This window comes from Fusarium poae, chromosome 3 (genome assembly GCF_019609905.1).
Source record: "Fusarium poae strain DAOMC 252244 chromosome 3, whole genome shotgun sequence".
Classification (NCBI taxonomy): domain Eukaryota; kingdom Fungi; phylum Ascomycota; class Sordariomycetes; order Hypocreales; family Nectriaceae; genus Fusarium; species Fusarium poae.
Window position 1 is genome coordinate 797488 of NC_058401.1, and position 24826 is coordinate 822313.

Genomic DNA, 24826 nt, shown 5'->3' on the forward strand with positions numbered 1-24826 from the left:
GAAAATACAAGAACAAAACAAATTTCCCGTCCTAGCCTTGAGTGACTCCTTGAGTACCTTCTGAAGTATTATGGTTGAGAGATGCATAAGCTTCTCGTCTTGAAGCTGGCATTGTGCAGGGAAGACTAGGCATCAAGATGATGCGAAAGTCTTTCACCATTGCACTTGACAAGCTGGATGTTGTATTCCACTAGACATTTTAGTCATTGAATATCAACAGTTAGTTTCGTAGATGACATACTGTTTGTCTACCATTCGCCTCGAGCTCGAGCCTTGTTGAGCTCTCGCTGGATAGCGGCGGCCTTGTCTCGCTCCATCTGGGCAGTAGGTCGGTGACCCCAGCTGTGAGCAGGGGGGCGGTATGATTCGGCGACCTTCTTGAGGCGTTCGCGATCGGCCTCGTGCTTGGGCACCTTCTTAGGCTTTTGTTCAGAACCTCCACAGCACATGTTGATGGTGTTGGGGTGGTAGTGGTTTGAGGTGGGTGGTGGTGTGAAGTGTTTGTCTCGGTTGGAGATTTGTGGAAGTGAAGTTGAGATTCAAGGATGAGTCTGTGTGATGAAGAGAAGAAGAAGAAATTTGGGAATGATGGGAGATTGCCATCTTTTTATACAGATTCCGAGGTTGAGTTTTGGGATACGTACAGATTGCAGTCTTCCATTGAGTTTTTGTTGGATTGATGCTTGGTAGGCAACACAAGGAGTCTTCGAGGTCTATCTTTCTGTAAGTTATAATTTGCTTCCATAAATTGACATAGGGCTGGAAATAATGCAGTAAGGTTCAAAGTTAGTCAGTAGAGTTTGCACGCCATTAACATGGAAAACGAGAACATTACCAGCATCCATACTAATGTTACGAAAGATGCAAGCATCGGGGACTCTGTATTCTCTTGGGCAGTATTATATCCATGACTTTGTTATCACGACTGAACAATACTTCCTCTTCTTGACCCCCCAAGGTGCATATAAGCAAGGTGTATCTGGATTGCTGGACTCTAACACTAGATGGCATTCCTATTACATTCAATTTAGCGACAGTAACATATGTATATCCTCTCTTTTTCATAGACTCTATTGCCGTTAGAGTTTTGCGATGCATGCTTGCCACACGGGGGAAACGAATGAAACATGGCAGAACACCTTTCGCTGCAACTTTCAGCGATAATAATCCAAAAGTTAGAGTATCGAAAATGTATTTATTACACTCTCCGTCGCCTCTTGAGTCATCCCGGGTTTGTCGTGAAGTTTAAATTGAAGAATCTATTCAGATCGAAAACCTAATATGTCAAACCTGAGTTTTTCTTATAACTAACTTTCCTAACACAATGACTGTCAAGCAATGACTAAACTCTATAGCGAGAGGATAATCAACGAAACTTTGCCGAGCTGCATCTTCTCTTGATGGTAATTATAAATAATATAAATGGACGCAAACTTATATGCATTAATATAGTAAATTATGAATAGGGAAGGGATTTTTGTGACTATGGAAACTCGAGTACGTATCATCTGGATGTGTTGTGCGGCGGCAGCGTCGGACTCATGAAGTTTATATCGCGTTGACTGTGTCCCTCTACTCATATTCCAGGCACCAAATGTATGGGGCGGATCTTTATGCCTGATTTGGGGCTGCAAGGTCGACCCTGATCACGCTCTCGTTCTTCGCCTTAGGCCACTCCGGACACTGGGTAAGAGTGAAAATGAAGACCGTCCTATATCGAGGGCGCTCATGTTCTCCTTGATCTTCTAAATCTCATCTACTGAGCCTGTGGTCTCGGCTAGCAACTGTTGCTGCAACTGAATTATTGTTGGTTATTACCATTCAATATGACATTGTCCAGATGTTCAGTTACCTTCTCCTCGTCCACCATGCAAATTTTAGGCTTATACGTATTAATGGCATCAATCTATCATCAGTAATTTGGGACCGCTTGAGGTGGATCTTGTCCCGTACAATCTGGTCCTCGTTGTAGTATTTCATGTTTTCGGCGGTCAGCTGGTCATTCGGCGACGATTTGTCAAAGCAACAGTCTTCAAGCATAGGCATCACATCTTCAATGTATTAATGGAAAATACTATCTACAACACGACCCGTGTCGTCCCTTACTTGACGAGTACGGAGTTAAGCTTCTGTGGGTACTTCGAAGTGGGCCTATTGCTTTCAGCCCTATGCTTACCGGAGAAAAATGGTAATAGCCACACTATTGCTAAGATTCATTTCTGATTGTAGATTGCAGAGCATGTGGGCTTCTACGACGGCATATTCGAGTGATCGAGATCTTGAGTAGTATTTCTGCACGCCTTGACCCAGGACTGGCCAGCCATGTCTCACATTACGTGGCCAAATTGGAAGGGTTTTTTGAATATATAAGGGGACAACGGAAGACTCGGCAACACAGTAGTATATCTTAGTCGTAGTACAGAGTAGGCTTGCAGCTAAAATATTTTGTTTCAAGTCGCTTAACTAAACACGCCATCTTGATCCCGTCAAGTTGACTTTTTTACTTGAGGGTAACATAAAGTCGTGATAGTGGGGACAACGCAAAGTCGCGTCCGATCTAGTGGAACTTTAAATGTAAATCTATTCTGAGTTGGGAAACATTTTCGTAGGCGAGTCGGACGGGACGGCTCGTGCATGGTCTTCAGCCAGCCAAGAGGCTCTAGAATAAGCAATTATCTATCTGCATTCGTACACCGGTAGTTGAGCCAAGATGTTTGCGATAGGCATCTATCTTGGCTGTCTCCGTATTATAAGTACTGGAAATGTCCCAGCAAAGACATCATTCTCCAGTCTACCTTATCTTATACTCATACTTCAGTTTGGGATAAATCTTTTCAAGATGACGCTTCTTCGTCTCGTTACAGTGGCACTAGTAGCCCTTACCAACATCGCTAACTCATTTCCTACCGGTTCAACTAAGCGCCAAGACAATAACTTGCCCTTCCCACTGTCTCACTTTACCAACACAGTGGCATCCGTACAAAACACCTACTGCGGAGGAAATGCGAATACGCCTGGTGTCAAGTTTGGTGATCAGACTTTACTGCATGCCCTTGGCAACGGCGATACCGTGCAACGCACCAACATTTATCATTCCGAGAGCTTGGGAATAATAGTCGCCGTCGAAGGAACGAATTTGTCAAGTCTTGTTTCTATCTCTCAAGACATTTAGGCTCTTCCGGTAATTCCGGACCCGAGACTAGGTCTACCAATCGGGTCCTTGGTCTTTACAGGCTGGCAAACCGCCTGGTTCAACGGCTGGGTTGCTGTAAGAAATGCACTAGCTGAGACTATCAAGGAATTTCCCAACGACCAAATCATCGTGACGGGACATAGTCAGGGAGCTGCCATTTCACTTCTCACTGCGTTGTCGATCCAGAAAGAGTTTGGTAATACTACAACTATCCGGGAAATTATCGCTTATGGTGTCCCGCGTGTCGGAAACAAAAAGTTCGCCAACGCATTCGATGCGATATTTCCTGGAAAGTACACAGGTGTTGTCAATGGCGAAGACTGGGTTCCTTCTTTCCCATCACAGCCTATCTATCAGCACCCATCCGGAATGGTTTGGATCAACCCTGCCAACACAACATCTTGGAAGTACTACGAGGGCCAAGAGAACCCCAACGGTCCTCGTTCAAGAGTAGGAAAGATCTTTTACCCCAATACTCTGCAGTTCTACTGGGGTGATCATCAGGGAATCTACATGCACAGCTCTATGGGTACGACTCTTGGACCGTGTCCAGCTCAGGTTGGAGGTTTCTAAGAGGCTTTGTTTATTTCTAGCACGCCGCGAGCAAGCTTGGCAGATAAGTGTTTCCACGGAACTGCAATACCGTACCAAGTCGACTGTATTGACGGTGAGCTTCGGGATTATTGCCTTGCAGAATCATTAAACTTGTATATTATCATTGTTGATAGTAAAATATTTAATTCCCCTGTTATGATGACAAAGCAGTTTTTCCAACATTCTTGTTCGGGCTTCTCACCGCGGCTTCCCTCAAATGCGGGGGTTTTATATGATGATAACACCAACTACCAACCTCGATAACTTCAAGTTAAACCTCAACTTCAAAATGTCTACCAAACCCTCATTCGACTCTCTGCCTCTCCGCAAAGACGGTCCTCCCGGCAATGCGTGGGGTCTTTTCGGAGAAAATGACCAATGCGGCATGCTGAACCTCTTGACTCCGGATGTAGTGGCAAAAGCGGCTTTCGAAATCCGCGACGGCGTCCGAGTCTCTACAGACTGGCCTCTGAATCGAATGTCACGGCCTTGCTTTGGTCGTGCACCTTTTAAGCATGAGATTACTACCAAAACTCCTCGTGCAGTGAATGATGATACTCTGACGTTTAATACGCAGAGTAGTTCGCAGTGGGATGGATTCCGACATTATGCGTACCAGAAAGAGAAACTTTGGTTCAATGGGAAGAACCTTGATGAGTTATTATCATCGGATGTCAACGGTATTCAAGGTAAGTTTTTCGTTCCTGAGATAAGTCAAGAGCTGATTGTGTAGCTTGGGTCGAGCGTGGTGGTATTGTTGGACGTGGAGTCCTGCTTGACTATGCGTCTTGGGCAGATAAGAACAACGTCGCCTTGACTCCCTTTGAAACAAAGTCAATTACAATCACGACCCTCAAAGAAGTTGCTGAAAGTCAGGGCACAGCTATCCAACAGGGTGATATTCTCTTCATTCGGACAGGATGGGTCAGAGCCTACGACATACTCTCTGACCAAGAGTGTAAGACTTTGGCAGACTACAAGGCCCCGCCCGCTCATGGCATTGAATCCTCAGAAGAAACCCTTCGATGGCTCTGGGATCAAGGTTTTGCTGCGATTGCTGGTGATCAGCCTAGTATGGAAGCGTGGCCTTGTCAGAATACTGATTTCTTCCTGCATGAATGGCTTCTAGCGGGTTGGGGAATGCCGATTGGAGAGTTACTCGTTGGCTAGCCGGGAGGGGGTGCCAACTAAGCAAGCTTAGTTGGCCACAAAAGTATGAGACAAGGCGAAAAGTGTGAGACAACCCCGCACAGGCTGCTGTCGCAAAATCATGACTTTTGCCCGCCAAAACCAATGATTTCTAGGACATCAATCAGTAAAAAAGTCATATATCACGTCCATCAAAATTATGCCCTCACAATCAAATCTGAGAGCTGCTCAGGCCGTTGTTCTTTCACGCCAGCGACTTCGCCGCGGTCTCAATCGTGATGCTGCCGGCCGCCGAAAGAAGCCACTGACTCTTCGTGCTGCTGAAGCTCGATATGCCGGCTCTGCTCGTGCATCTATCGGCCGCATCGTCAAGAGACTTGAGGCTGCGAATACCGTAGATTATGAGGATGTTGTCGATCCTAAGATGGGGCGCCCGCGGCAACTCACGGATGAGGAAGAAGAAGCTATCGTGTGTTATATCATCTGGATGGAAAAGTCAGGCCTGCCTGCCTCCAAGTGGGAAATAGAAGATGCAGCACTTACTCTGCGGCGCCGCCGTGATCCTGATGCGAGACCTGTGAGCAAGATGTGGTACTCTCGCTTCCGCGATGATCATCCTGAGCTTGCGAAATCGATATTGAAGTCGAGAGAAGCTTCGCGTGCCGAATATGAGGAAGGCGGCGTTGATGATACGAAGGAGTGGTTCCAACGCCTCAGCGATGTGATGACGAAGTACAATATCGGTGCATCAGAGACCTGGAATGCAGATGAAGCAGGAGTTAGAGTCGGAATGCTACGAGATAAGATGGAATGCCTCGTTGTACGCACCAAGAAGAAGTCAGCAACAGAGGTATTTTCTCCGCAAGATCGCGAGACTTGCACAGTCATCGGCTCAGGCAACGCAGCCGGCGCAACAACGCCCCCCTGGCTGATCTTCAAGTCGTTGCCAACGCTTGAGTGGGCGTTCATTGAAGGCGATCCTGATATGCGCTTCGCTCAGTCAGACTCGGCATTCTCAAGTGCGGCGATAACGCTCGAGTGGGCGAAGCACTTCAACCGATGCTCGTGGGAGAAATCTGCTACTGTACAGAAACGTCAGCTTGATTTTGAAGAGTGGTTTGGGTGTAATGAGCACCTTCAGGATACAAATAACCGCTTGGTTACTCACGATATGCCTCCCGCGGCGAGGCCTGATGATGAGGCTGTATGGCGGCTGCTCGTTATCGACGGCTTCACAGGCCACGGCTCATTCGAATTACGAGAATATATGATAAAGTTCAATATTCTCGTAGCATTTCTTCCGCCTCATTCAACGCATATACTCCAGCCAATGGATGTAGGCGTATTTCAATTTCTGAAGGAAGCGCATCAGAAGAAGCTTCGTGAGGCGTTGCGGAAGGGAAATCTTACCTTTGGCCGGCGTGCCTTTGCAGGAGCTTTTCAGGTATGTGCCTTCTTAATCAGCCTTCACCGAAAAAGGCCCCTTTTCTCACCAAAATCAGGAGATCTTTAATGAAGGCTTCACTGCCGCTCACATCATCTCGGGCTTCCAAAAACGGGCATCTACCCTCCCACAGACCGACCTGCCATAGAATATCTTCTCAGGAAGCAGCTCAAGAAGAAGAAGACCTTCACGCCTGCTCATTTCTCACTTCTTCCCTCAGATATGCGATTTCACGCCGCTTCCAGCACCGCCGAGACCATCGGCGAGCGATATCACGATATCCTCAGTTCTCCTACGCTCGCAGGGCTCCGGCACATTCGCAACATCGTTCATGAAGCTGTGGTGCTTGAGGATGTTATCAAAAGTACGTGGATGATCGAAGAACTCGCATCGAAAAGCGGTATCACGAGAGAAAGCGAGGCCGCCGCGCAAAGACTGTCTCTGACCTTATTCCTACAGTATCGCTGCAAGATCTGCGAGATCAACAAGAGGAGGCTATCGCCGACGATAAGAAGAAGCAACATAAGCAGGGTATACGATTCACACGATCTGTCATCATCAAGGAGATGAACCGCCTCAAGGATGAGTGGCGAGAGAATAAAGAAGTTATCGTCAACGGCATACCAAAGAGGCTGCAGTTCAAGCAGTGGTTGGAGCACACAGGGAAGCAATATGACTATTTATCTATGGATACACAGCGTTCACAAATGACTCAAGCACTGAAAGAAGAGACTGACGGCTATATGATAGATACACAACTCCCTGATGATGTGCGTGAAGCTATCCGCAAGGCACAGTATGCCGCGAAGCCCCTCAGCGCCGTTGATCTCACCGGCCTCCCCTCACAGTGATGATACGGTCACTTTCAACCTCACACAAGCACACGAGCACGAGGAAATGGATGAAGAAGACGAGATTCTTCCTGTAATTGAAGTCGCCGGCGGCAGCGAAGTCGAGATGCCCTCATCGCCGCCCTGTGCACCTGACTCTGAGTCATCACTACCTACACTTCCCTCAACTCCTTGTCCCTATCAACACCACACGCAGCTTCATGAGTCACTTCGTGATATCATCAGGGGAATAAGAACGGCACAAGAAGATAGCCTTATTGGCTAAGAAAACAGATATACGGCACATTTTGGCAGGGAAGCTGTTTCCCTTGCCAGAGCATCACCAGAGCCGTCGCAGTCATTTCTCCCACTCTGAAATAGCCAATAAATCAATAGAAGCTTCAAACTACGCCTTTTCATCAGTTTGAGCCTATTTTGACAAGATTTGAGTGTCATTTGATTGAAAAAAATGGTATTTTGGTGCAAATCACGCCAAGTGGGCATCTTCCGGGATGTCTCACACTTTTCGCCTTGTCTCATACTTTTGTGGCCAACTAAGCTTGCTTAGTTGGCACCCCCTCCCGGCTAGCCAACGAGTATGTCTTGTTTAGTCCCTTCTCTCTGGATCCTGGAAGCTAATCATAGACGGCATAGGGGTTATCTAATTCACCGCCCTTTGAAGCTCTCTCATACGAATGGAAAGGAAAAGAAGGGACAATACCTATTCGTTGTGACGGTGAGCGTATTCGAGTTACTCCGAATTGTCACGCAGCACTGGAGGTCCTTCGGTCCGAAAGCAAAACAAGGACTCTTTGGGTCGACGCTATATGTATCAATCAGCAGGATATTTCAGAGCGCGGTATCCAAGTCTCTATGATGGCCGACATCTACTCAGTAGCTACATCAGTTTTGATGTGGATTGGAGAAGAGAGAGATGACTCAGACTTGGCTTTTGAATCAATCCCAACTCTTTCTCGCGCTATAGAAGAGGCGCAAACGTCAGAAACGTTCTCAGCTATACCATTCGACAAAGCCAACAAGGACCTACTTCTCCGCATACTGGAATTGAAAGATCCCAACGTAATTCAGAGATCACAGAAAGCATGGGCAAAGTTGCATGGGAGATGTTACTTCAAGCGAGCCTGGATCTTCCAGGAGGTTATCCTAGCAGGGTCACGAGGCACAGTCATATGTGGGACACAACAATGTTCCTGGGATGCATTCCAAGCTGCCTTTCAAGTTTATGATGCTACATTAAAGATCAATCGTCTTCCTCCGCTAAAAACCATCATACTCAACGACTTTGTTTTTCGCTTTACAGGATCTCTGGTACTTAACATAGCGCTGCGTACAATGTCAGCTTTTGAAGCAGGAGACCCTCGCGATAAGGTATTCGCAGCTTTGGGACTTGGTTTTATGAACAGGGAAGAAATCCAAGGTTGTGAACATGTCCAGCTTCCGAGAGCAGAACGTGTCGAAATTCCAAGAGCAGACTACACCAAGTCGGTTGAACAAGTCTTCATCAACGCGAACCGGTACATAATTTACGAGTTTGGCGACAAAGATCTATGGCGCAATCTCGATCCGTTTAATCAAACTGTCGCAGCTGAAGGTACCAGAAGCCTTCCTTCTTGGGCATTTGACTTCAGTAAACCCGCAAGAACCCACGACGCGGCATTCAACACGGAGAAACCAGAGTACGGTGCTATGTTACACGGGAGTCCAACGACGACACAAACATCACTCCATATAAACGGATAGATCGTCAACAAAGTCAACTGCAAAGTTCCTATCGCAAAGGATAAGAGCACTACGGATATAGTGAAGATAGTCGTTCGGCACATGGCGGGTTCGGGGCGTGGGGTGTATGACCCAAGCCCAAGTATTGGAAAACACAGTATACAATCTGGCTATGATGAAGAACACAGGAACAGCCATTCGAGAACGAACTTGTCAGCTATCCTAGCCACCCTTCTGTTTCGACGAGACCGTCTAATAGATGGGGACATCGATTATGCAGCATATGTGGTATGGCAGCTCATGGCGGACAACGAGACATCAGAAATCTTCAAAGCCCCGCCAGATTATCTTCAACTTGAAATTGCAGCCTGTGCAGAAACATCGAAGGAACTGGCAGACTTTGACCTCCGCATTTGCAAGAACATGGAGAGCCGACACAACTACCGATGGGATTTTATTTACACCGAGAAAGGATACTTTGGCCTTGCGCCACATCGCGAAGGAGGTGGTGACTTGGTGGTGACAGTTATAGGAGGCTGTCCGGACCTTGTTCTACTGAGAAGAATGTCAAGCGGGGGTGATACGTGGTACGAGTATGTGAGCAAGGTATATCTGTATGACTGGACAAGGGACAAGATCGAAACAGTGGAGGACCTTGGCGATGATGTGCAGGAAGTTCGTTTCGAAATTCGTTAGTGCCGTTATTATAGTACTTCGTATGGGATTTGTATTTGGTTTCAAGCATTGGAAATTGGGATATCTTCACTATAAGTCTACTCCATTTGACAGTATCGTTTGAGATATACAGCATAAAGTATCGAGCCTGCACGATTATAGGTACGTTCAACAACCACCACGATATAACACTGAACTTAGACAGTGGATTAAAAGATCGCGACGCCATTTGGTGGACTGGCCACGCCTCCCGGTACCTTCAGGAATTACACGTTAAGCTTAGCAAAGAAGATGGAGGTCATAGAGACTTACTTTGAGTGGCATACTCGAGAAGAAGAAAGACCACCTCTTTCTCTTCTCACATTCTTCCTTCAAAGACTCTAAATCAAATACTCGTTGGCTAGCCGGGAGGGGGTGCCAACTAAGCAAGCTTAGTTGGCCACAAAAGTATGAGACAAGGCGAAAAGTGTGAGACATCCCGGAAGATGCCCACTTGGCGTGATTTGCACCAAAATACCATTTTTTTTCAATCAAATGACACTCAAATCTTGTCAAAATAGGCTCAAACTGATGAAAAGGCGTAGTTTGAAGCTTCTATTGATTTATTGGCTATTTCAGAGTGGGAGAAATGACTGCGACGGCTCTGGTGATGCTCTGGCAAGGGAAACAGCTTCCCTGCCAAAATGTGCCGTATATCTGTTTTCTTAGCCAATAAGGCTATCTTCTTGTGCCGTTCTTATTCCCCTGATGATATCACGAAGTGACTCATGAAGCTGCGTGTGGTGTTGATAGGGACAAGGAGTTGAGGGAAGTGTAGGTAGTGATGACTCAGAGTCAGGTGCACAGGGCGGCGATGAGGGCATCTCGACTTCGCTGCCGCCGGCGACTTCAATTACAGGAAGAATCTCGTCTTCTTCATCCATTTCCTCGTGCTCGTGTGCTTGTGTGAGGTTGAAAGTGACCGTATCATCACTGTGAGGGAGGCCGGTGAGATCAACGGCGCTGAGGGGCTTCGCGGCATACTGTGCCTTGCGGATAGCTTCACGCACATCATCAGGGAGTTGTGTATCTATCATATAGCCGTCAGTCTCTTCTTTCAGTGCTTGAGTCATTTGTGAACGCTGTGTATCCATAGATAAATAGTCATATTGCTTCCCTGTGTGCTCCAACCACTGCTTGAACTGCAGCCTCTTTGGTATGCCGTTGACGATAACTTCTTTATTCTCTCGCCACTCATCCTTGAGGCGGTTCATCTCCTTGATGATGACAGATCGTGTGAATCGTATACCCTGCTTATGTTGCTTTCTTCTTATCGTCGGCGATAGCCTCCTCTTGTTGATCTCGCAGATCTTGCAGCGATACTGTAGGAATAAGGTCAGAGACAGTCTTTGCGCGGCGGCCTCGCTTTCTCTCGTGATACCGCTTTTCGATGCGAGTTCTTCGATCATCCACGTACTTTTTGATAACATCCTCAAGCACCACAGCTTCATGAACGATGTTGCGAATGTGCCGGAGCCCTGCGAGCGTAGGAGAACTGAGGATATCGTGATATCGCTCGCCGATGGTCTCGGCGGTGCTGGAAGCGGCGTGAAATCGCATATCTGAGGGAAGAAGTGAGAAATGAGCAGGCGTGAAGGTCTTCTTCTTCTTGAGCTGCTTCCTGAGAAGATATTCTATGGCAGGTCGGTCTGTGGGAGGGTAGATGCCCGTTTTTGGAAGCCCGAGATGATGTGAGCGGCAGTGAAGCCTTCATTAAAGATCTCCTGATTTTGGTGAGAAAAGGGCCTTTTTCGGTGAAGGCTGATTAAGAAGGCACATACCTGAAAAGCTCCTGCAAAGGCACGCCGGCCAAAGGTAAGATTTCCCTTCCGCAACGCCTCACGAAGCTTCTTCTGATGCGCTTCCTTCAGAATTGAAATACGCCTACATCCATTGGCTGGAGTATATGCGTTGAATGAGGCGGAAGAAATGCTACGAGAATATTGAACTTTATCATATATTCTCGTAATTCGAATGAGCCGTGGCCTGTGAAGCCGTCGATAACGAGCAGCCGCCATACAGCCTCATCATCAGGCCTCGCCGCGGGAGGCATATCGTGAGTAACCAAGCGGTTATTTGTATCCTGAAGGTGCTCATTACACCCAAACCACTCTTCAAAATCAAGCTGACGTTTCTGTACAGTAGCAGATTTCTCCCACGAGCATCGGTTGAAGTGCTTCGCCCACTCGAGCGTTATCGCCGCACTTGAGAATGCCGAGTCTGACTGAGCGAAGCGCATATCAGGATCGCCTTCAATGAACGCCCACTCAAGCGTTGGCAACGACTTGAAGATCAGCCAGGGGGCGTTGTTGCGCCGGCTGCGTTGCCTGAGCCGATGACTGTGCAAGTCTCGCGATCTTGCGGAGAAAATACCTCTGTTGCTGACTTCTTCTTGGTGCGTACAACGAGGCATTCCATCTTATCTCGTAGCATTCCGACTCTAACTCCTGCTTCATCTGCATTCCAGGTCTCTGATGCACCGATATTGTACTTCGTCATCACATCGCTGAGGCGTTGGAACCACTCCTTCGTATCATCAACGCCGCCTTCCTCATATTCGGCACGCGAAGCTTCTCTCGACTTCAATATCGATTTCGCAAGCTCAGGATGATCATCGCGGAAGCGAGAGTACCACATCTTGCTCACAGGTCTCGCATCAGGATCACGGCGGCGCCGCAGAGTAAGTGCTGCATCTTCTATTTCCCACTTGGAGGCAGGCAGGCCTGACTTTTCCATCCAGATGATATAACACACGATAGCTTCTTCTTCCTCATCCGTGAGTTGCCGCGGGCGCCCCATCTTAGGATCGACAACATCCTCATAATCTACGGTATTCGCAGCCTCAAGTCTCTTGACGATGCGGCCGATAGATGCACGAGCAGAGCCGGCATATCGAGCTTCAGCAGCACGAAGAGTCAGTGGCTTCTTTCGGCGGCCGGCAGCATCACGATTGAGACCGCGGCGAAGTCGCTGGCGTGAAAGAACAACGGCCTGAGCAGCTCTCAGATTTGATTGTGAGGGCATAATTTTGATGGACGTGATATATGACTTTTTTACTGATTGATGTCCTAGAAATCATTGGTTTTGGCGGGCAAAAGTCATGATTTTGCGACAGCAGCCTGTGCGGGGTTGTCTCACACTTTTCGCCTTGTCTCATACTTTTGTGGCCAACTAAGCTTGCTTAGTTGGCACCCCCTCCCGGCTAGCCAACGAGTACTACGTGAGTTAGTGAAAAGCAAAGGATAGATCCTCTTTGCCCTGGTTGAAGCTCTAGTAACCTAATAAATCCTTTGTTAAGTGGACGATACTTGAAGGTTGTCTTGGGATCTTTTCGCTGTTCCTCTGCTTTTTTGACGTACTGGCCATCACGGCGTAATGCCTGAGCCTGGAGCAAAAGTTTGACGGTAGATTGTTGGCCATTTTCCTTAGCATATGACAACGCTGTGCGACCCGTGTCGTCTTTTCCATCCAGATCGGCACCCATATCAATAAGAGACTGAAGTACCATATTCTTGCCTGACTGAGCTGCGACAATCAGAGGGGTCCGGTCAGTTTCCTCTAGGTGGTCGATGTCTGCACCATACTTGGCCAACAGTTCTACCATTGCTGCTTCTCCTGCGTCGATAGCTTCGAGCATCGGGGAGCATTTAGAATTTGGTACAAAATCGCATCCAGCTCCGTTCTTCAGAAGAGTCTCGACGGCACTCCAACTGCCTTGGCTCACAGCATAAAGCAAAGGGGTGAGCCCTTCTTGGTCAACCGTCCTGACTTTTGCGCCCTTGGCAACAAGAATTTCAATAATGGGTGCAAGTCCTGATAGGGCTGCGACTGCTAATGGGCTGACTGAAATGCCATCTATCTCGGCGCCTCGATCCAAAAGAAGTTCCACGGCATCTGCATGTCCTCTCTCAATCGCGCAACTAAGTGGCGTCATGTTCACCCAACCTTGGTGCTCAATATTGGCATGATGCTTGCAAAGCAGATCGATTATGGCTTTGTTGCCGTTGGACGCGGCAATGCATAGAGCTGTTTCTCCGTGTTGGTTAACCATGTCAACCTCAGCACCGGCTTCGAGCAATGCTTGTACCGCGCCATGTTCGTTTTTTCGAGCGGCATGTATCAGTGGCACTGCCTCTCTGTTTGGTCCATTGACATTCGCTCCGGCTTCAATTAATCGGAGCATCTCTGGAACACGACCATTTCGGGCCGCCGACATGAGCTGGTCACCGTAAACTGGGTCACCGCATTCATCTTCCTGACTGGTCTCGGGTATAGCACCCTCTTCGATGAGATATTTCCTGATTCCATGTCAGCCATTTCTGATAGGAGAAGACTGTCGTGAGCTGAGTTTTCAATAGCGAGGTAGTTCCCCTACATCAAAGATTTTACTTACACTATCGAGGTATGGTCATTGCTGGCCGCGTGGTCCAAAGCTGTGTGGCCATTTTTGTCCTCGAGGTTGACATCAGCTCCTAGCTTAACTAGAAGATGCACAGCTATAATCTTCCCATACGCGCTTGCGAGTGAGAGAGGCGTCATCCAATTATCATCACAAATATCAACCTCGATGTTCCTATCAGCTAATAATTGGATGATCTCATAGTGTCCTCTCCTTGCGGCGTAGTGGATGGGAGTACCCCCACTATAACAGCGACACTTTGTATCAGCTCCAAGATCACAAAGCAACTTGGCTACTTCAAATCTCCCAGATTGTGCTGCAAGATGGAGAGGTGTAAATCCGTTCACGTTTCTGCCCTCTAGGTCGGCATTTGCATCCTTGAGAATAGAGATTATCTCGCAGGACCCAGCGTCAGTGGCGACATGTAGAGGGGCGTTTTGGTATTGACCTTTCCCGAGGTTAATGTTGACTCCATCTTCAACAATGGCCTGAACCAGTTCGATTTTTTCCATCTTTATTGCCCAAGCTAAAGCTTCATCTTTGTCCACGAAGTCTCCGTCAGCGCCGTATCCTTCCTGACGCAAAGATTGGCCCAAGGCTGAACGAACGGGAAGGTCTGGGCATACAAGCCTCTGAATAGAGGGTTCATGCTGAGGCTCCATCGCGATAATGCTGTGTTCCTTGTCCCTGTTTAGACTATGATGCCAAGAAAATAATAATGAGATTCATCAAAGTCAAGGCTTTGATGCAAACCAACTTTTTTAATGACAGGGGAAGTGAAGATTGTATTTTCTTGTCTTTTTGTAAGGCCCAGCCTGAGCCTTACGTATTCAGCAGTCGTTGATACCCAATTCCGCATTTTCCGCGATGTCTTCCCGCCGGATCTTTGAGGCCAGCCACCTTGGCGCATGTTGACACCAACGGGGCAGCCAATCAATTCTGTCAAGTGTATGCCCAGTGGATAGACATTTGAAAAGGCCTGGTCGGTATTGTGGCCACTACTGAGATGTTGAAAACGATTGAGGACAGCGTTCAGACTCCCAGTATAATCGAGTAGAATGAATGTCAAATGCACAGTCTTCTTTATAGATAACAGTGAGTGATCACCAATTGCAAGTATCGGGAGAATGTCATCACCATGGTTAACCGACCTTGGTCTATTCACAAGTCAGTCTAGATCACTTCTGAATGAAGCGATATTATGCAAAACAACCACCTTCGTCTACAGGCAATGAAGCCGGTTCATAGACCTGTCAGCCTGTAGCCTGGATCTATCTAAGAAAAGCCGCAGAGTCTAGATCTTGGGGTTACTTATTTCAGCTCTCAGCCGCACCACGCTCTGCCAGATGATTGGGTTCAGTAGGTGTAAGCACGGAGCAACTCTTGTTCAGCTTCTGCAATACTAGCAGTGCAAAACCTACTAACATCAAATTCGGCATGGGTCATCTTTATGCTATCACGTCTTGGCGGTGAGAACAGTCCATGGGTAAAAGTCTTTTACGATGTGTATATAAATTGATAGAGTCCCGGTTCGAGCTATAAACCTCTTGTCTAGTTGCAGAACTCTCCTAGATAACACCACTGTCATTTCATCACAGATCTGTCAACCAACATGAAACCTACTGCCATTCTGTCCCTGGGAGCTCTCCTTCTCAGCGTGTCCTCTCCCGTCGAGGCATCGCAGTGCAAGGTACCTCCATGCGGCCGATTCGAGAACAACACTCCCTGGACAGCCAAATGGGCAGATCTAGGAATGAAAGAACACCTCTGCCAACTCAAGACTGTCGCCAAGCCTGTCAAATGCCATCAATACAGCCTGGGGGCCAACTCCTCTCGCGGGGGCTACTTTCACAAACCTCGCACCGATGTTGACGCTTTCTGCTTCGCTGATCGAACATACTATGTCAAGTTTGGGCCAAGGGGCAGCGAGCAGGCTATCAAGAAGGGTGTGTGGATCAAGATCAACTCAGCGCAAACTGCAAAGTGTGTTGCGAAGAAAGGAGTTCCGCATTGTACGGTAAACTGATTCACGGCGAGAGTGTAATCGAACAGGGTAGAGAACAGAGCGACAAAAGGAAATATAAATAAAGAGGTAATCTTCTATATCAATACCACTCGCTTCGTAAACTTCTTTGGTTCCTGATATGTGTTTGGACGTTCTGACCTTGTTGGAAGATCTGATCCTATCCAGGCGAACCCAACGCGTTCCCACTCCTCTCCACGCTTGGACAAAACCAGGCCTTCGTATTCGTATGAAAGATTATCTCCATACAACAACAATACCACCAATTCCTCGTACCCTTCGTCTTTCAAGGGTCTTCCGGTATAACGAAATGTATAGCCACCAAATATTGGGTTCTCTTCTTTAATTATCGCACAATCTTTATCATCTAGGGGCTCTTCTGTTGATATAGTAATAAGCGGCGCTTCAACGTGAAGCGCATAGCTAACACGCTCTCCATGGCACGTTGAGCCATGGCCAGTTGGGAATGGATCAGGAAAAACATGACGAATCATGGAATGCTGATTGTTTAATGGAGCCAATCCGTAATAGACCAATCCAGAGACGGACATCCAGGACCAAGTAGGAAACTTGTTATCCTTTTTCAATCCGGCAGTTGATTTCCAAAGTAGGCCTTGCATCAAGTAAGACCTGAAAACCCCATAAAAGTATTGGTCTTGGAACTTTTGGGATAGTATGCTTGCTATACCCCAAATGGCAGGTAAACAGTCATCAGGGTATGTCAATTCCATCTCTGAGTATTGCTGAACCAGTCTGAACCAGCCTATGCCCAAAGCATCGCATTCGCTGCCAGTTAGAATATGCTTCCACCCTGATGCCTTGGTATTGTGTAAAGTCTCTATAAGAGGTCGCCTGCTTCGACATTCCCTGAAAACACCGGCCCATGTCCAATGAAGCACTCGGTAGGATAGAATTCTTTCCTGCAGGCACCAGCCGCGCTTTATGAGTGAGTTTCTAATAAGATTCCTCGAATGTGCGAATAGAAAGTCATGGTCATCTCCGTCCAACACAGGCCTGAAGATAGCCCATAGATAATCTTCCCTGTGTGCATCGGTAAATGGTATAACAACCGGTCGAATTGTATATCGTCCCAAAGGTCTCGGTCTCAAGAATGCTTGTTCACAATTAGTTGCACAGGAAGCAGCGATGCAACATAGAGCACCCGAGTAGTAATCTGCCATCTTCCCCGCTTCAGTTTCCCAATCCCCGCGATCATTTAGACCTTCTGGCTGAATAATACAAATTGCGTCAACCCAGAGGTATCTTACCCCCATAAGCCTAGTAACTGTGATGGCATCTTGGATAGTCATGGGCAGGGTGCTTGTAGTGATACCCCGTAGGCGAGATGACAGGTTGCTCGATGTTGTTCTTGCTTTGCTGTTGCTTGTTCCCTTTCCCCAGCAGTAACTCAATGCAAGGTAGCTAAAGTCTGTAGCCTTTGTATCATCATCGACTGGTTGGACTAACTTCACCGTCTGGGATTTATCCAATCCGACGTCAATGAGTCTTTTCGGTACCTCGACAATATTCCCAGCTGTTTGGCATTCTTCATGATCGGACTGGCAACTCTTGATCCATGGCCAGATATCTGTTTGGATAAGATCCTTTAATCCGATATTGTCGGGCCCCGGCATGATATCTATGGTGCCAGTTTAAATTAGCATTTCATTCCATAGATACTCTTGGATATTGGGTGATGCACCTTTAATTCTTACTAGATCTGTAAGGCTATCGGATTCTTCAGTTGACGCCGATGACAAACGGGCAAATAAAATGCCCACGGTACTCTGAGGAACACTACTACCTGCTATCTGTACTTCCAAAGTGTAAGTATAATTATGATAGCGGAGTCTCCAACTGGTGAACACCACGTCTGGAAACGGTTCGCCACTTTCAAGCGCCGCAATAACGTGTTGCCATATTGTTTGGCATAGTAGGCAACCTGTATCTGCTGAAGTTTGAAGTGAAATGAGTGTTTTGTAATGTTCGACCTTCTCGTCACTGGCTTTCAGATTTTTCTCAAGTGTACTAGATACTCCTTGGCATTTGTCACAAAGCGATAAATCACCTGAGACATGCCTGATGTTTTCAAACAGTCCGTGCAGACTTGTATCTTCGCTGGGTGTCATTTCGATGTATTGTGATAATTCGTTGATGGACAGGACCTTCCGGTAATTTCAACCAGACTTTAACAGGAATATTTCAAGTTGTGGTTGATCTTGTTTAGTAGTGATGATGTTGGGCACTCAAAGTTACTTTGGGCTGCAATGCTAACACCACACCATCTCTGTGGAACATGCACCTTACGTGGCGGAATAAGAACCTGATGACTTTACTTCTTGGCAAGGCAATACGTCCAATTATGTTCAGATTCCTCGCCAATATTTTATAAACTAGTTAGCAAAAGACAAGGAAGAAATAAAACAAGATACATCCATCTACAGCCAAATCAAAACATAATTAACAATGTCATGATTCGTACCTAGGCGTGCAAAATGCGCAATTGGGTAGTAACTGTCAGATATCTTTAGCTATACAATACATCTTTCTTTAAAGATCACTGCAAAGACAAGGTCACAGGCCGGAGCTGACTTTGAGTTGTATATATTATTCTAAGAAATTATTTATCTGGAAGGGTAATAATGTGTGCAGGTAATAGGTGCATAGTGACTATGCAACGTATATATATATAAATCTCCAATCCGTCATATACTCATTGCTCCTTCGTGAGCATTTGAAATGAAATTAAAAATAAAATGGTTGTTTGTTTACAGGAAGAAAGCGACGATACCAGCAGCGAAGAGAGCAGCCTGGATGCTACCACCGACACGTCCAGCAGAGTTAACAACCTCGGCGGGCTCGGTAGGAGTGGAAACAGGAGGAACTGGGTAAGTCTCAGCAGGCTTGCTGGGAGAAGGAGGAACAACAGGAGCGCTCTCGACGGGCTTGCTAGGAGCGGGAGGAGCAGGAGGCTGAGCAACGGGCTGAGTCTCCTTGGGAGGCTGGGGCTGCTCAGGCTTCTCAGGCTGTTCGGGCTGAGGAGGAACGGGGTAGGTAGGATGAGTCTCGGCAGGAGGCTGAGGAACGGGCTTGGTCTCCTTGGGAGGTTGGGGCTGCTCGGGCTGAGGAGGCTGCTCAGGGTGCTCGGGCTTGGGAGGCTGAGGCTGTTCGGGGTGCTCAGGCTCGACAGGCTTGCTGGGAACAGGAACGGGGACGGGGTATGTCTCCTTGGGAGGCTGAGGCTTGGGAGGATTGTAGGTACCGTTGCCAGGGTGGGGAGGCTGCACAACAGGGTGAGTCTCCTTGGGGGGCTGGACAACGGGGTAGGTCTCCTTGGGAGGGTTGGGGACTACATGAGTCTCAGTCACGGGGCAAATTGTGGTACCGACGACGACAGTCTCAGTGGTGGTGTGAGGCTTCTCAGGGCAGTCGACAACATCAGGAGGGCACTTGGTAACAGTGGTGATCTTGGTGGTGTAGATAGTTGAGGTAGTGAGGTGAGTAGTGGTCTGGTGCTCAACGGGAGGAGTGTAGACAGACTTGCTGGGCTTGGGAACATCAGTGTAGATGGGCATGGTCTCGACGTCGGTGGGGTGCTCCTCGGTGACGGGGCAGACAGTGGTGCCGATAATGACAGTCTCGGTGGTGACATGAGGCTTCTCGGGACAGTCAGTAACCTCGGGAGGACACTTGGTAACGGTGTAGCAAGTGGTGGTGTAGATGGTTGAGGTGGTCATCTCAGTGGTACCGGGGTAGCCAGGCTTAGTGTACGAAGGCTTGGTGTAGATTGGCTTGGTGTATGAAGGCTTCGTGTAAGTGGGCTTGGTGTACGAAGGCTTGGTGTGAGAAGGAGGAGGGTAAGGAGCCTCGTGACCGCCGGTGGTGGTCTCCTCAGGGGGAGCGTATTCGCTGGTGGTTTCCTCGGGAGGAGGGTAAGCCTTGGTAGACTCCTCGGGAGGAGTATAGACGCTGGTAGTCTCTCCGGGAGGAGGGTAGACGTCAGTGGTCTCCCCAGGGGGAGGGTACACATCCGTAGTCTCTCCAGGAGGAGGATAGGCCTTGGTAGTAGACTCTACAGGAGGGACATAGTCGCTGGTTGTCTCCTCAGGAGGAGTGTAGACACTGGTGGTCTCTCCGGGAGGAGGGTACTCTCCAGTGGGCTTGGTGTGCTCAGGAGGAGGGTACTCTCCAGTGGGCTTGGTGTGCTCAGGAGGAGGGTACTCTCCAGTGGGCTTGGTGTGCTCAGGAGGAGGGTAGGCATCAGTGGTCTCTCCAGGAGGAGGATAAGCCTTGGTTGACTCCTCGGGGGGAGTGTAAACATCGGTTGTCTCTTCAGGAGGAGGGTACTCGCCAGTAGGCTCAGTGTGCTCAGGAGGAGGGTAAACACCAGTGGGCTTAGTCTCTTGAGGAGGAGGAACCTCCTTGGTAGGTCCGGGAGGAGGATAGACGACAGTAGGCTTGGTCTCTTGGGGAGGAGGAACCTCCTTGGTGGGTCCAGGAGGAGGATACTCGTTACCAGGAGGAGGGTAAACGCCAGTAGGCTTGGTTTCCTGAGGAGGAACCTCTTTGGTAGGTCCGGGAGGTGGGTACTCGTTGCCGGGAGGAGGATACACATTGTCGGGAGGAGTATACTCGTTGCTGGGAGGAGTGTAGTTGTTGTCGGGCACTGAAGGGACGGGCTCCTCCTGTCCAGGAACGGGGTAGTGCTTCTTCTCGACGGCAGCAGCGTTGGCGACGGCGACGGCCGCGCTAAAGATGACAAGTCCACGCATATTGAATTAGATAGATCGAGTTTAACGAGTGCTTATAAACGAGTGAAGCTGTTTGTGTTAAACGAAAGTTGGGTGAGGAGGAGGGGGAGAGAGAGATCGGAAACAGAGATCGTTGGGGAAGTCTTCTTTATACATGTGCAGGTCCTTTACCCCCCCAGGCTGTACCAAGAGATCTTATCATCTCCTTATTCGTATGTCGGCCCAACTCCGCTCAAGTCCGGATGGTAAATACGGGCTTTCTCCATAGGTATCCTGGCAACGTGATGTCATGCTGGTTGGGGCTTCTCAGCATGGATGAAGTGAAAGAGGTTGGCTGTTGGCTTGATGCAGTCAGGGTGGAGACAGAAGCTTCAACCAGACGACAGCACAGGGCGATAGGGGTTCCATAATAACCATGTTGAGAATCACGATGTTGCAACATAACATTTCGGATGTGACGGGATCCCTGGTATCTGTGCATCGTGTTCGTCTAATAACACGGTTAATTTAGCTTGACAATGTTTGACGAACGGTTCAAACGGTGGACTCGTGAGTGGACATGATTGGTCAATGCATCGTAAAACGGCTTCTTTTTTAGGATAGACTTAATTAAAACGCCACTACCCAGTTGCAACCTCTCAGATTCCAGGAACCGTACCGTACTAATTATTACTGACCACAAGTCACCCGCGGGGTAGTCTTCTTGGTAGCATCAACCCCCTGCCTTAGGCTGTTATCCTAGTGCAATATGATCTGACACCAACAGTTGATGGAAGGGGGGGGAGGAACTTTTTGCGATCTGCAGATACAACTAAAAAGCCCCTGTACAAACAGAGCAGTTATTGTGACTACAGCAGCTCGCACATTGGACCGTATTTTCTTTCCATGATTCGATTCGTGGGGCTCTGTTCTTTGACAAGGATAATGCTAACAAATCATCTGTTGACCTCGTATGAATTGGTGGTCCTTGGCCTGCCACTTGGCTACATACACGAGAAAACTTCCCTGCAACAGAACTTGTTGATTACATACTTTGTCGCTCCACTTTATCACCAAAATCTCGCGTGCAGACCGTCTAGCAAGTTTCTCCTCATCTGTTCTTGAAAGCGACTTGGCAGTGGAGAATCGGAACCAGGTACCGTGATTGAGTGAAAAGAAAAGTGTGTGAGTATGGGAAGAAGTAAAGGCGATGGATGACCTTTTGACGTGTTGCAGTTTCTTCAGTCAAGTCGTAATGGACCCCGGTCCTGTTGGTGATCAGGATAATACGTGATGATGTTACTTCCGATATGTCATCCTTGCTTCGAATCAGCCCGCTAAACAACCGCTATACGACGCTGACTCAACAGAGATGTTTACAACGTGATGGTATAATGCTCAAAAAAATCGCACGGTATATCGGCATCTCACAGTGGATTTGTGTTAAATTTAATTCTGCATTTAAAGTTGATGTTGAAAAAATCAATCAAGGCAGAAAGCTTCAGCCTTTGTTCCTGCATGGGTCTCCATGTCTTGGCTGCTTACTCGTTTTGCACGTAGTAGAGGTTGTTCATTTCAGTTGATTAGGTGGCGTCTACGATCATCTTTGTCGCAGAATAAACATAATCGTTCCGTCATTTTCTTGTGATAATTGAGAAATACCCCATTAGGTTATGGGTATGTAAATTAGACTAGAAGTAACCATTCTGTATTCAACATTTTGACATGTGTTCGATCAAGATGATTTGAACGAAAAGCTTCAGGGTAGCATGTCCATAGTAAGCATCGCACCATGCTTAACAAATACGAGTCAACCATTAATTAATGCCTGCCACGGCCGGCCTCTGTTGCCGAAGCCGAGCTTTAAAGGCTTGGCCCCATGCTACAGTGGAGGCATCACATAATCACCACATCATGACGGAAATCGATCATAAAACCAAGGATAAATTATGGATCTACCTACCGTCTAGTACTGTAGGAAAACGGCTGTCGTTGGGTGATTGAGATTCTTTGACATTCGTAAACATCAAGCCAAGATGACCGTTCTTTCGGTGGTAGAGTTGAGGCTTTTTTCTTCATGTCATTGACGTCAAGTTACAGTAGTCCTGCAGCCAACATGAGTCGATGGAATACGAACTCTTGAGTTTAACTCTGAGCTTAGAGTCAACACCGTTGTCATCAATCCAACCGTTCCAAGATTTAGCTCATACTACCGTATAGCTAGCAGTTGGCACATTAACCCGTCATCTGTCACGTTGGGTGGCTTTTGCGCCCCAAGTAAGGCTGTCTAGCTGTCAAAACCCAAGCTCGAGCCGCTGTGAGGCACTCGTTAGTAGCGCAAGCTATTTATATCAGAATTAAACCAGGCGAAATCGAACCCAAAGCCAAAGACCCGGGAATGGTTGTATTAGATCGTATTTCCATCACTTTCTAATTCCCTATAATAGCGGGCATGTATTTTCCGAAAGAGTCTCGTGCGCTGTCAGTGTCAATGTTACGTTTCCTCTCTGCCAAGGGCTAATCTGCAGTCCCCTGTCTTTACTTGCCACCACTACAGACTCTTTACAGAAGTTCCCACACCCCTCAAAAATCTTACATCAAGACCACTGGGAACCTTTTTAACTATTCCCCTTTTCTTTTTCTTCTGGATGGGAAAGAGAACGGCGATCGACAGGGGGTTGGGTTTCATGTGTGGCTCTAGGCTCGGAGATCCGCGAATAACGGAAAAGAGACTAGTCCTCGTATTTTTTCATCTGAACTAGATCGTATTTAGGTTAATGCGGAATATGATGAACCGAGGCTCAATATGTCAAGTCAACTCGGCCCAGTTGTGTGGGTTTACGTACATCATTTTGAGTAACTGAGACTCATTCATTATGGCTTTTGAATGAGATTGTGATGAGCAAAGTCATCTTCCAATGAGTGGGTTTTATTAATCTTACTGTTGGAGATATAAAATATGAAATTTTCGCATTACTATAAGCGAATGAATAGATACTATTATTTATTTACCTGTACTTGCATTATCACGGTCAAGTTTATGCTGCATTCTCGCCGAGTTTCTATTCCTATGGCAATAACTCTTCTTATATATACACTCATGGATTAAAGCGCACATGATTTTGAATCTTGGCAGGAGATGATTGACGTCTTATTCATTAACGATGTTTTCACACTGAGTAAATCATGCATCATATCATAAACTGATCTTATTTTCCAAAGAAAAAGGATAATTGCATGGACATTACAAACCGGGTTTTCATCTGGGCCAAAAAAAAAAAAAAAAACAGTACACAATCTCAGGATTAGAAGTAAGGCTGGCCTTTACCTCGGAGATAAAGAATCCTATGCAATCTTCTAGGAACCTATCAAGAGTGATCTTTGCTGAGATGATTGCCTGTCACATCATCAAATTTTCAAGTGATTTATTTTGTTCATATTAATTGCTTTCACTCCAATCTTCAGTTATAAAAACACTAGTCAATGTAACTGCTCGCCATCCTGTATTGCCGAGAATTATTCCAGTCAAGTGACTCCCCCAGAAACGCCATTGCACATGTCTGCAACAAGTATAGTTTCTTGCCGCCGACTATCTTATTGATATTTAAGATCTATATCTCTTGATGCGAAAAAGTACATGTGTTCAGTTCAACCTTCTAACATTTTCCATTTCGAAGAACCATTCATTCGCCATTTCAAAGTCATGACTGCATCAAAACAAGTCCAAATACCATGTCTTCACAGGGGATCACACCCCAATGATGGAGAAATTGCCGGGCCTTTTTAAAACCATTATAGCCAACAAAGTATCCCGTGACTCGCTCGCATGAAATTCAGGGTAAAACTGAAGCATACCTAACTACAGAGTACCCCGCGTGACTAGGTAGTTCCAGATCAAACTGCCACAAGCCACGTATATCTTCAACGGCCGCTATGAAACGGGAATAGTTTACCTTTTTTCTGACTTTTCAACATTTATAATCGTACGATCTAAGGATGACAGTTGTTAC

The 24826-nt window shown here is 47.2% G+C and overlaps 12 protein-coding genes across 12 annotated transcripts; 4 read left to right on the top strand and 8 right to left on the bottom strand.

The window, feature by feature from the left end:
• Positions 1-248: 248 nt before the first annotated feature.
• FPOAC1_007652 (uncharacterized protein) lies at positions 249-449 on the bottom strand (the record flags this gene model as incomplete). Its single annotated transcript, XM_044852102.1, has 1 exon — positions 249-449. One exon carries the CDS (start codon positions 447-449, stop codon positions 249-251), a length of 201 nt encoding a protein of 66 aa, XP_044704772.1.
• Positions 450-1745: 1296 nt separating this feature from the next.
• Positions 1746-2046, bottom strand: FPOAC1_007653 (uncharacterized protein; the record flags this gene model as incomplete). The annotated part of the gene is made up of 3 exons (XM_044852103.1): positions 1746-1796; positions 1853-1906; positions 1954-2046. The coding sequence occupies 3 exons, from the start codon at positions 2044-2046 to the stop codon at positions 1746-1748; spliced, it is 198 nt and encodes a 65-aa protein (XP_044704773.1).
• A 793-nt stretch (positions 2047-2839) lies between these two features.
• FPOAC1_007654 (uncharacterized protein) lies at positions 2840-3766 on the top strand (the record flags this gene model as incomplete). The annotated part of the gene is made up of 2 exons (XM_044852104.1): positions 2840-3115; positions 3173-3766. 2 exons carry the CDS (start codon positions 2840-2842, stop codon positions 3764-3766), a joined length of 870 nt encoding a protein of 289 aa, XP_044704774.1.
• Positions 3767-4076: 310 nt separating this feature from the next.
• Positions 4077-4957, top strand: FPOAC1_007655 (uncharacterized protein; the record flags this gene model as incomplete). The annotated part of the gene is made up of 2 exons (XM_044852105.1): positions 4077-4476; positions 4521-4957. The coding sequence occupies 2 exons, from the start codon at positions 4077-4079 to the stop codon at positions 4955-4957; spliced, it is 837 nt and encodes a 278-aa protein (XP_044704775.1).
• A 1645-nt stretch (positions 4958-6602) lies between these two features.
• FPOAC1_007656 (uncharacterized protein) lies at positions 6603-9646 on the top strand (the record flags this gene model as incomplete). The annotated part of the gene is made up of 5 exons (XM_044852106.1): positions 6603-6780; positions 6840-7176; positions 7229-7331; positions 8051-8907; positions 9145-9646. 5 exons carry the CDS (start codon positions 6603-6605, stop codon positions 9644-9646), a joined length of 1977 nt encoding a protein of 658 aa, XP_044704776.1.
• Positions 9647-9834: 188 nt separating this feature from the next.
• Positions 9835-10878, bottom strand: FPOAC1_007657 (uncharacterized protein; the record flags this gene model as incomplete). Its single annotated transcript, XM_044852107.1, has 3 exons — positions 9835-9882; positions 9938-10046; positions 10391-10878. 3 exons carry the CDS (start codon positions 10876-10878, stop codon positions 9835-9837), a joined length of 645 nt encoding a protein of 214 aa, XP_044704777.1.
• A 40-nt stretch (positions 10879-10918) lies between these two features.
• On the bottom strand, positions 10919-11224 carry FPOAC1_007658 (uncharacterized protein; the record flags this gene model as incomplete). The annotated part of the gene is made up of 1 exon (XM_044852108.1): positions 10919-11224. One exon carries the CDS (start codon positions 11222-11224, stop codon positions 10919-10921), a length of 306 nt encoding a protein of 101 aa, XP_044704778.1.
• A 74-nt stretch (positions 11225-11298) lies between these two features.
• FPOAC1_007659 (uncharacterized protein) lies at positions 11299-12688 on the bottom strand (the record flags this gene model as incomplete). Its single annotated transcript, XM_044852109.1, has 4 exons — positions 11299-11388; positions 11446-11517; positions 11553-11948; positions 12038-12688. The coding sequence occupies 4 exons, from the start codon at positions 12686-12688 to the stop codon at positions 11299-11301; spliced, it is 1209 nt and encodes a 402-aa protein (XP_044704779.1).
• A 178-nt stretch (positions 12689-12866) lies between these two features.
• On the bottom strand, positions 12867-14725 carry FPOAC1_007660 (uncharacterized protein; the record flags this gene model as incomplete). Its single annotated transcript, XM_044852110.1, has 2 exons — positions 12867-13962; positions 14058-14725. The coding sequence occupies 2 exons, from the start codon at positions 14723-14725 to the stop codon at positions 12867-12869; spliced, it is 1764 nt and encodes a 587-aa protein (XP_044704780.1).
• A 950-nt stretch (positions 14726-15675) lies between these two features.
• Positions 15676-16089, top strand: FPOAC1_007661 (uncharacterized protein; the record flags this gene model as incomplete). Its single annotated transcript, XM_044852111.1, has 1 exon — positions 15676-16089. One exon carries the CDS (start codon positions 15676-15678, stop codon positions 16087-16089), a length of 414 nt encoding a protein of 137 aa, XP_044704781.1.
• Positions 16090-16163: 74 nt separating this feature from the next.
• Positions 16164-17720, bottom strand: FPOAC1_007662 (uncharacterized protein; the record flags this gene model as incomplete). The annotated part of the gene is made up of 1 exon (XM_044852112.1): positions 16164-17720. The coding sequence occupies one exon, from the start codon at positions 17718-17720 to the stop codon at positions 16164-16166; it is 1557 nt and encodes a 518-aa protein (XP_044704782.1).
• A 1134-nt stretch (positions 17721-18854) lies between these two features.
• On the bottom strand, positions 18855-20858 carry FPOAC1_007663 (uncharacterized protein; the record flags this gene model as incomplete). The annotated part of the gene is made up of 1 exon (XM_044852113.1): positions 18855-20858. The coding sequence occupies one exon, from the start codon at positions 20856-20858 to the stop codon at positions 18855-18857; it is 2004 nt and encodes a 667-aa protein (XP_044704783.1).
• Between the last annotated feature and the right edge of the window lie 3968 nt (positions 20859-24826).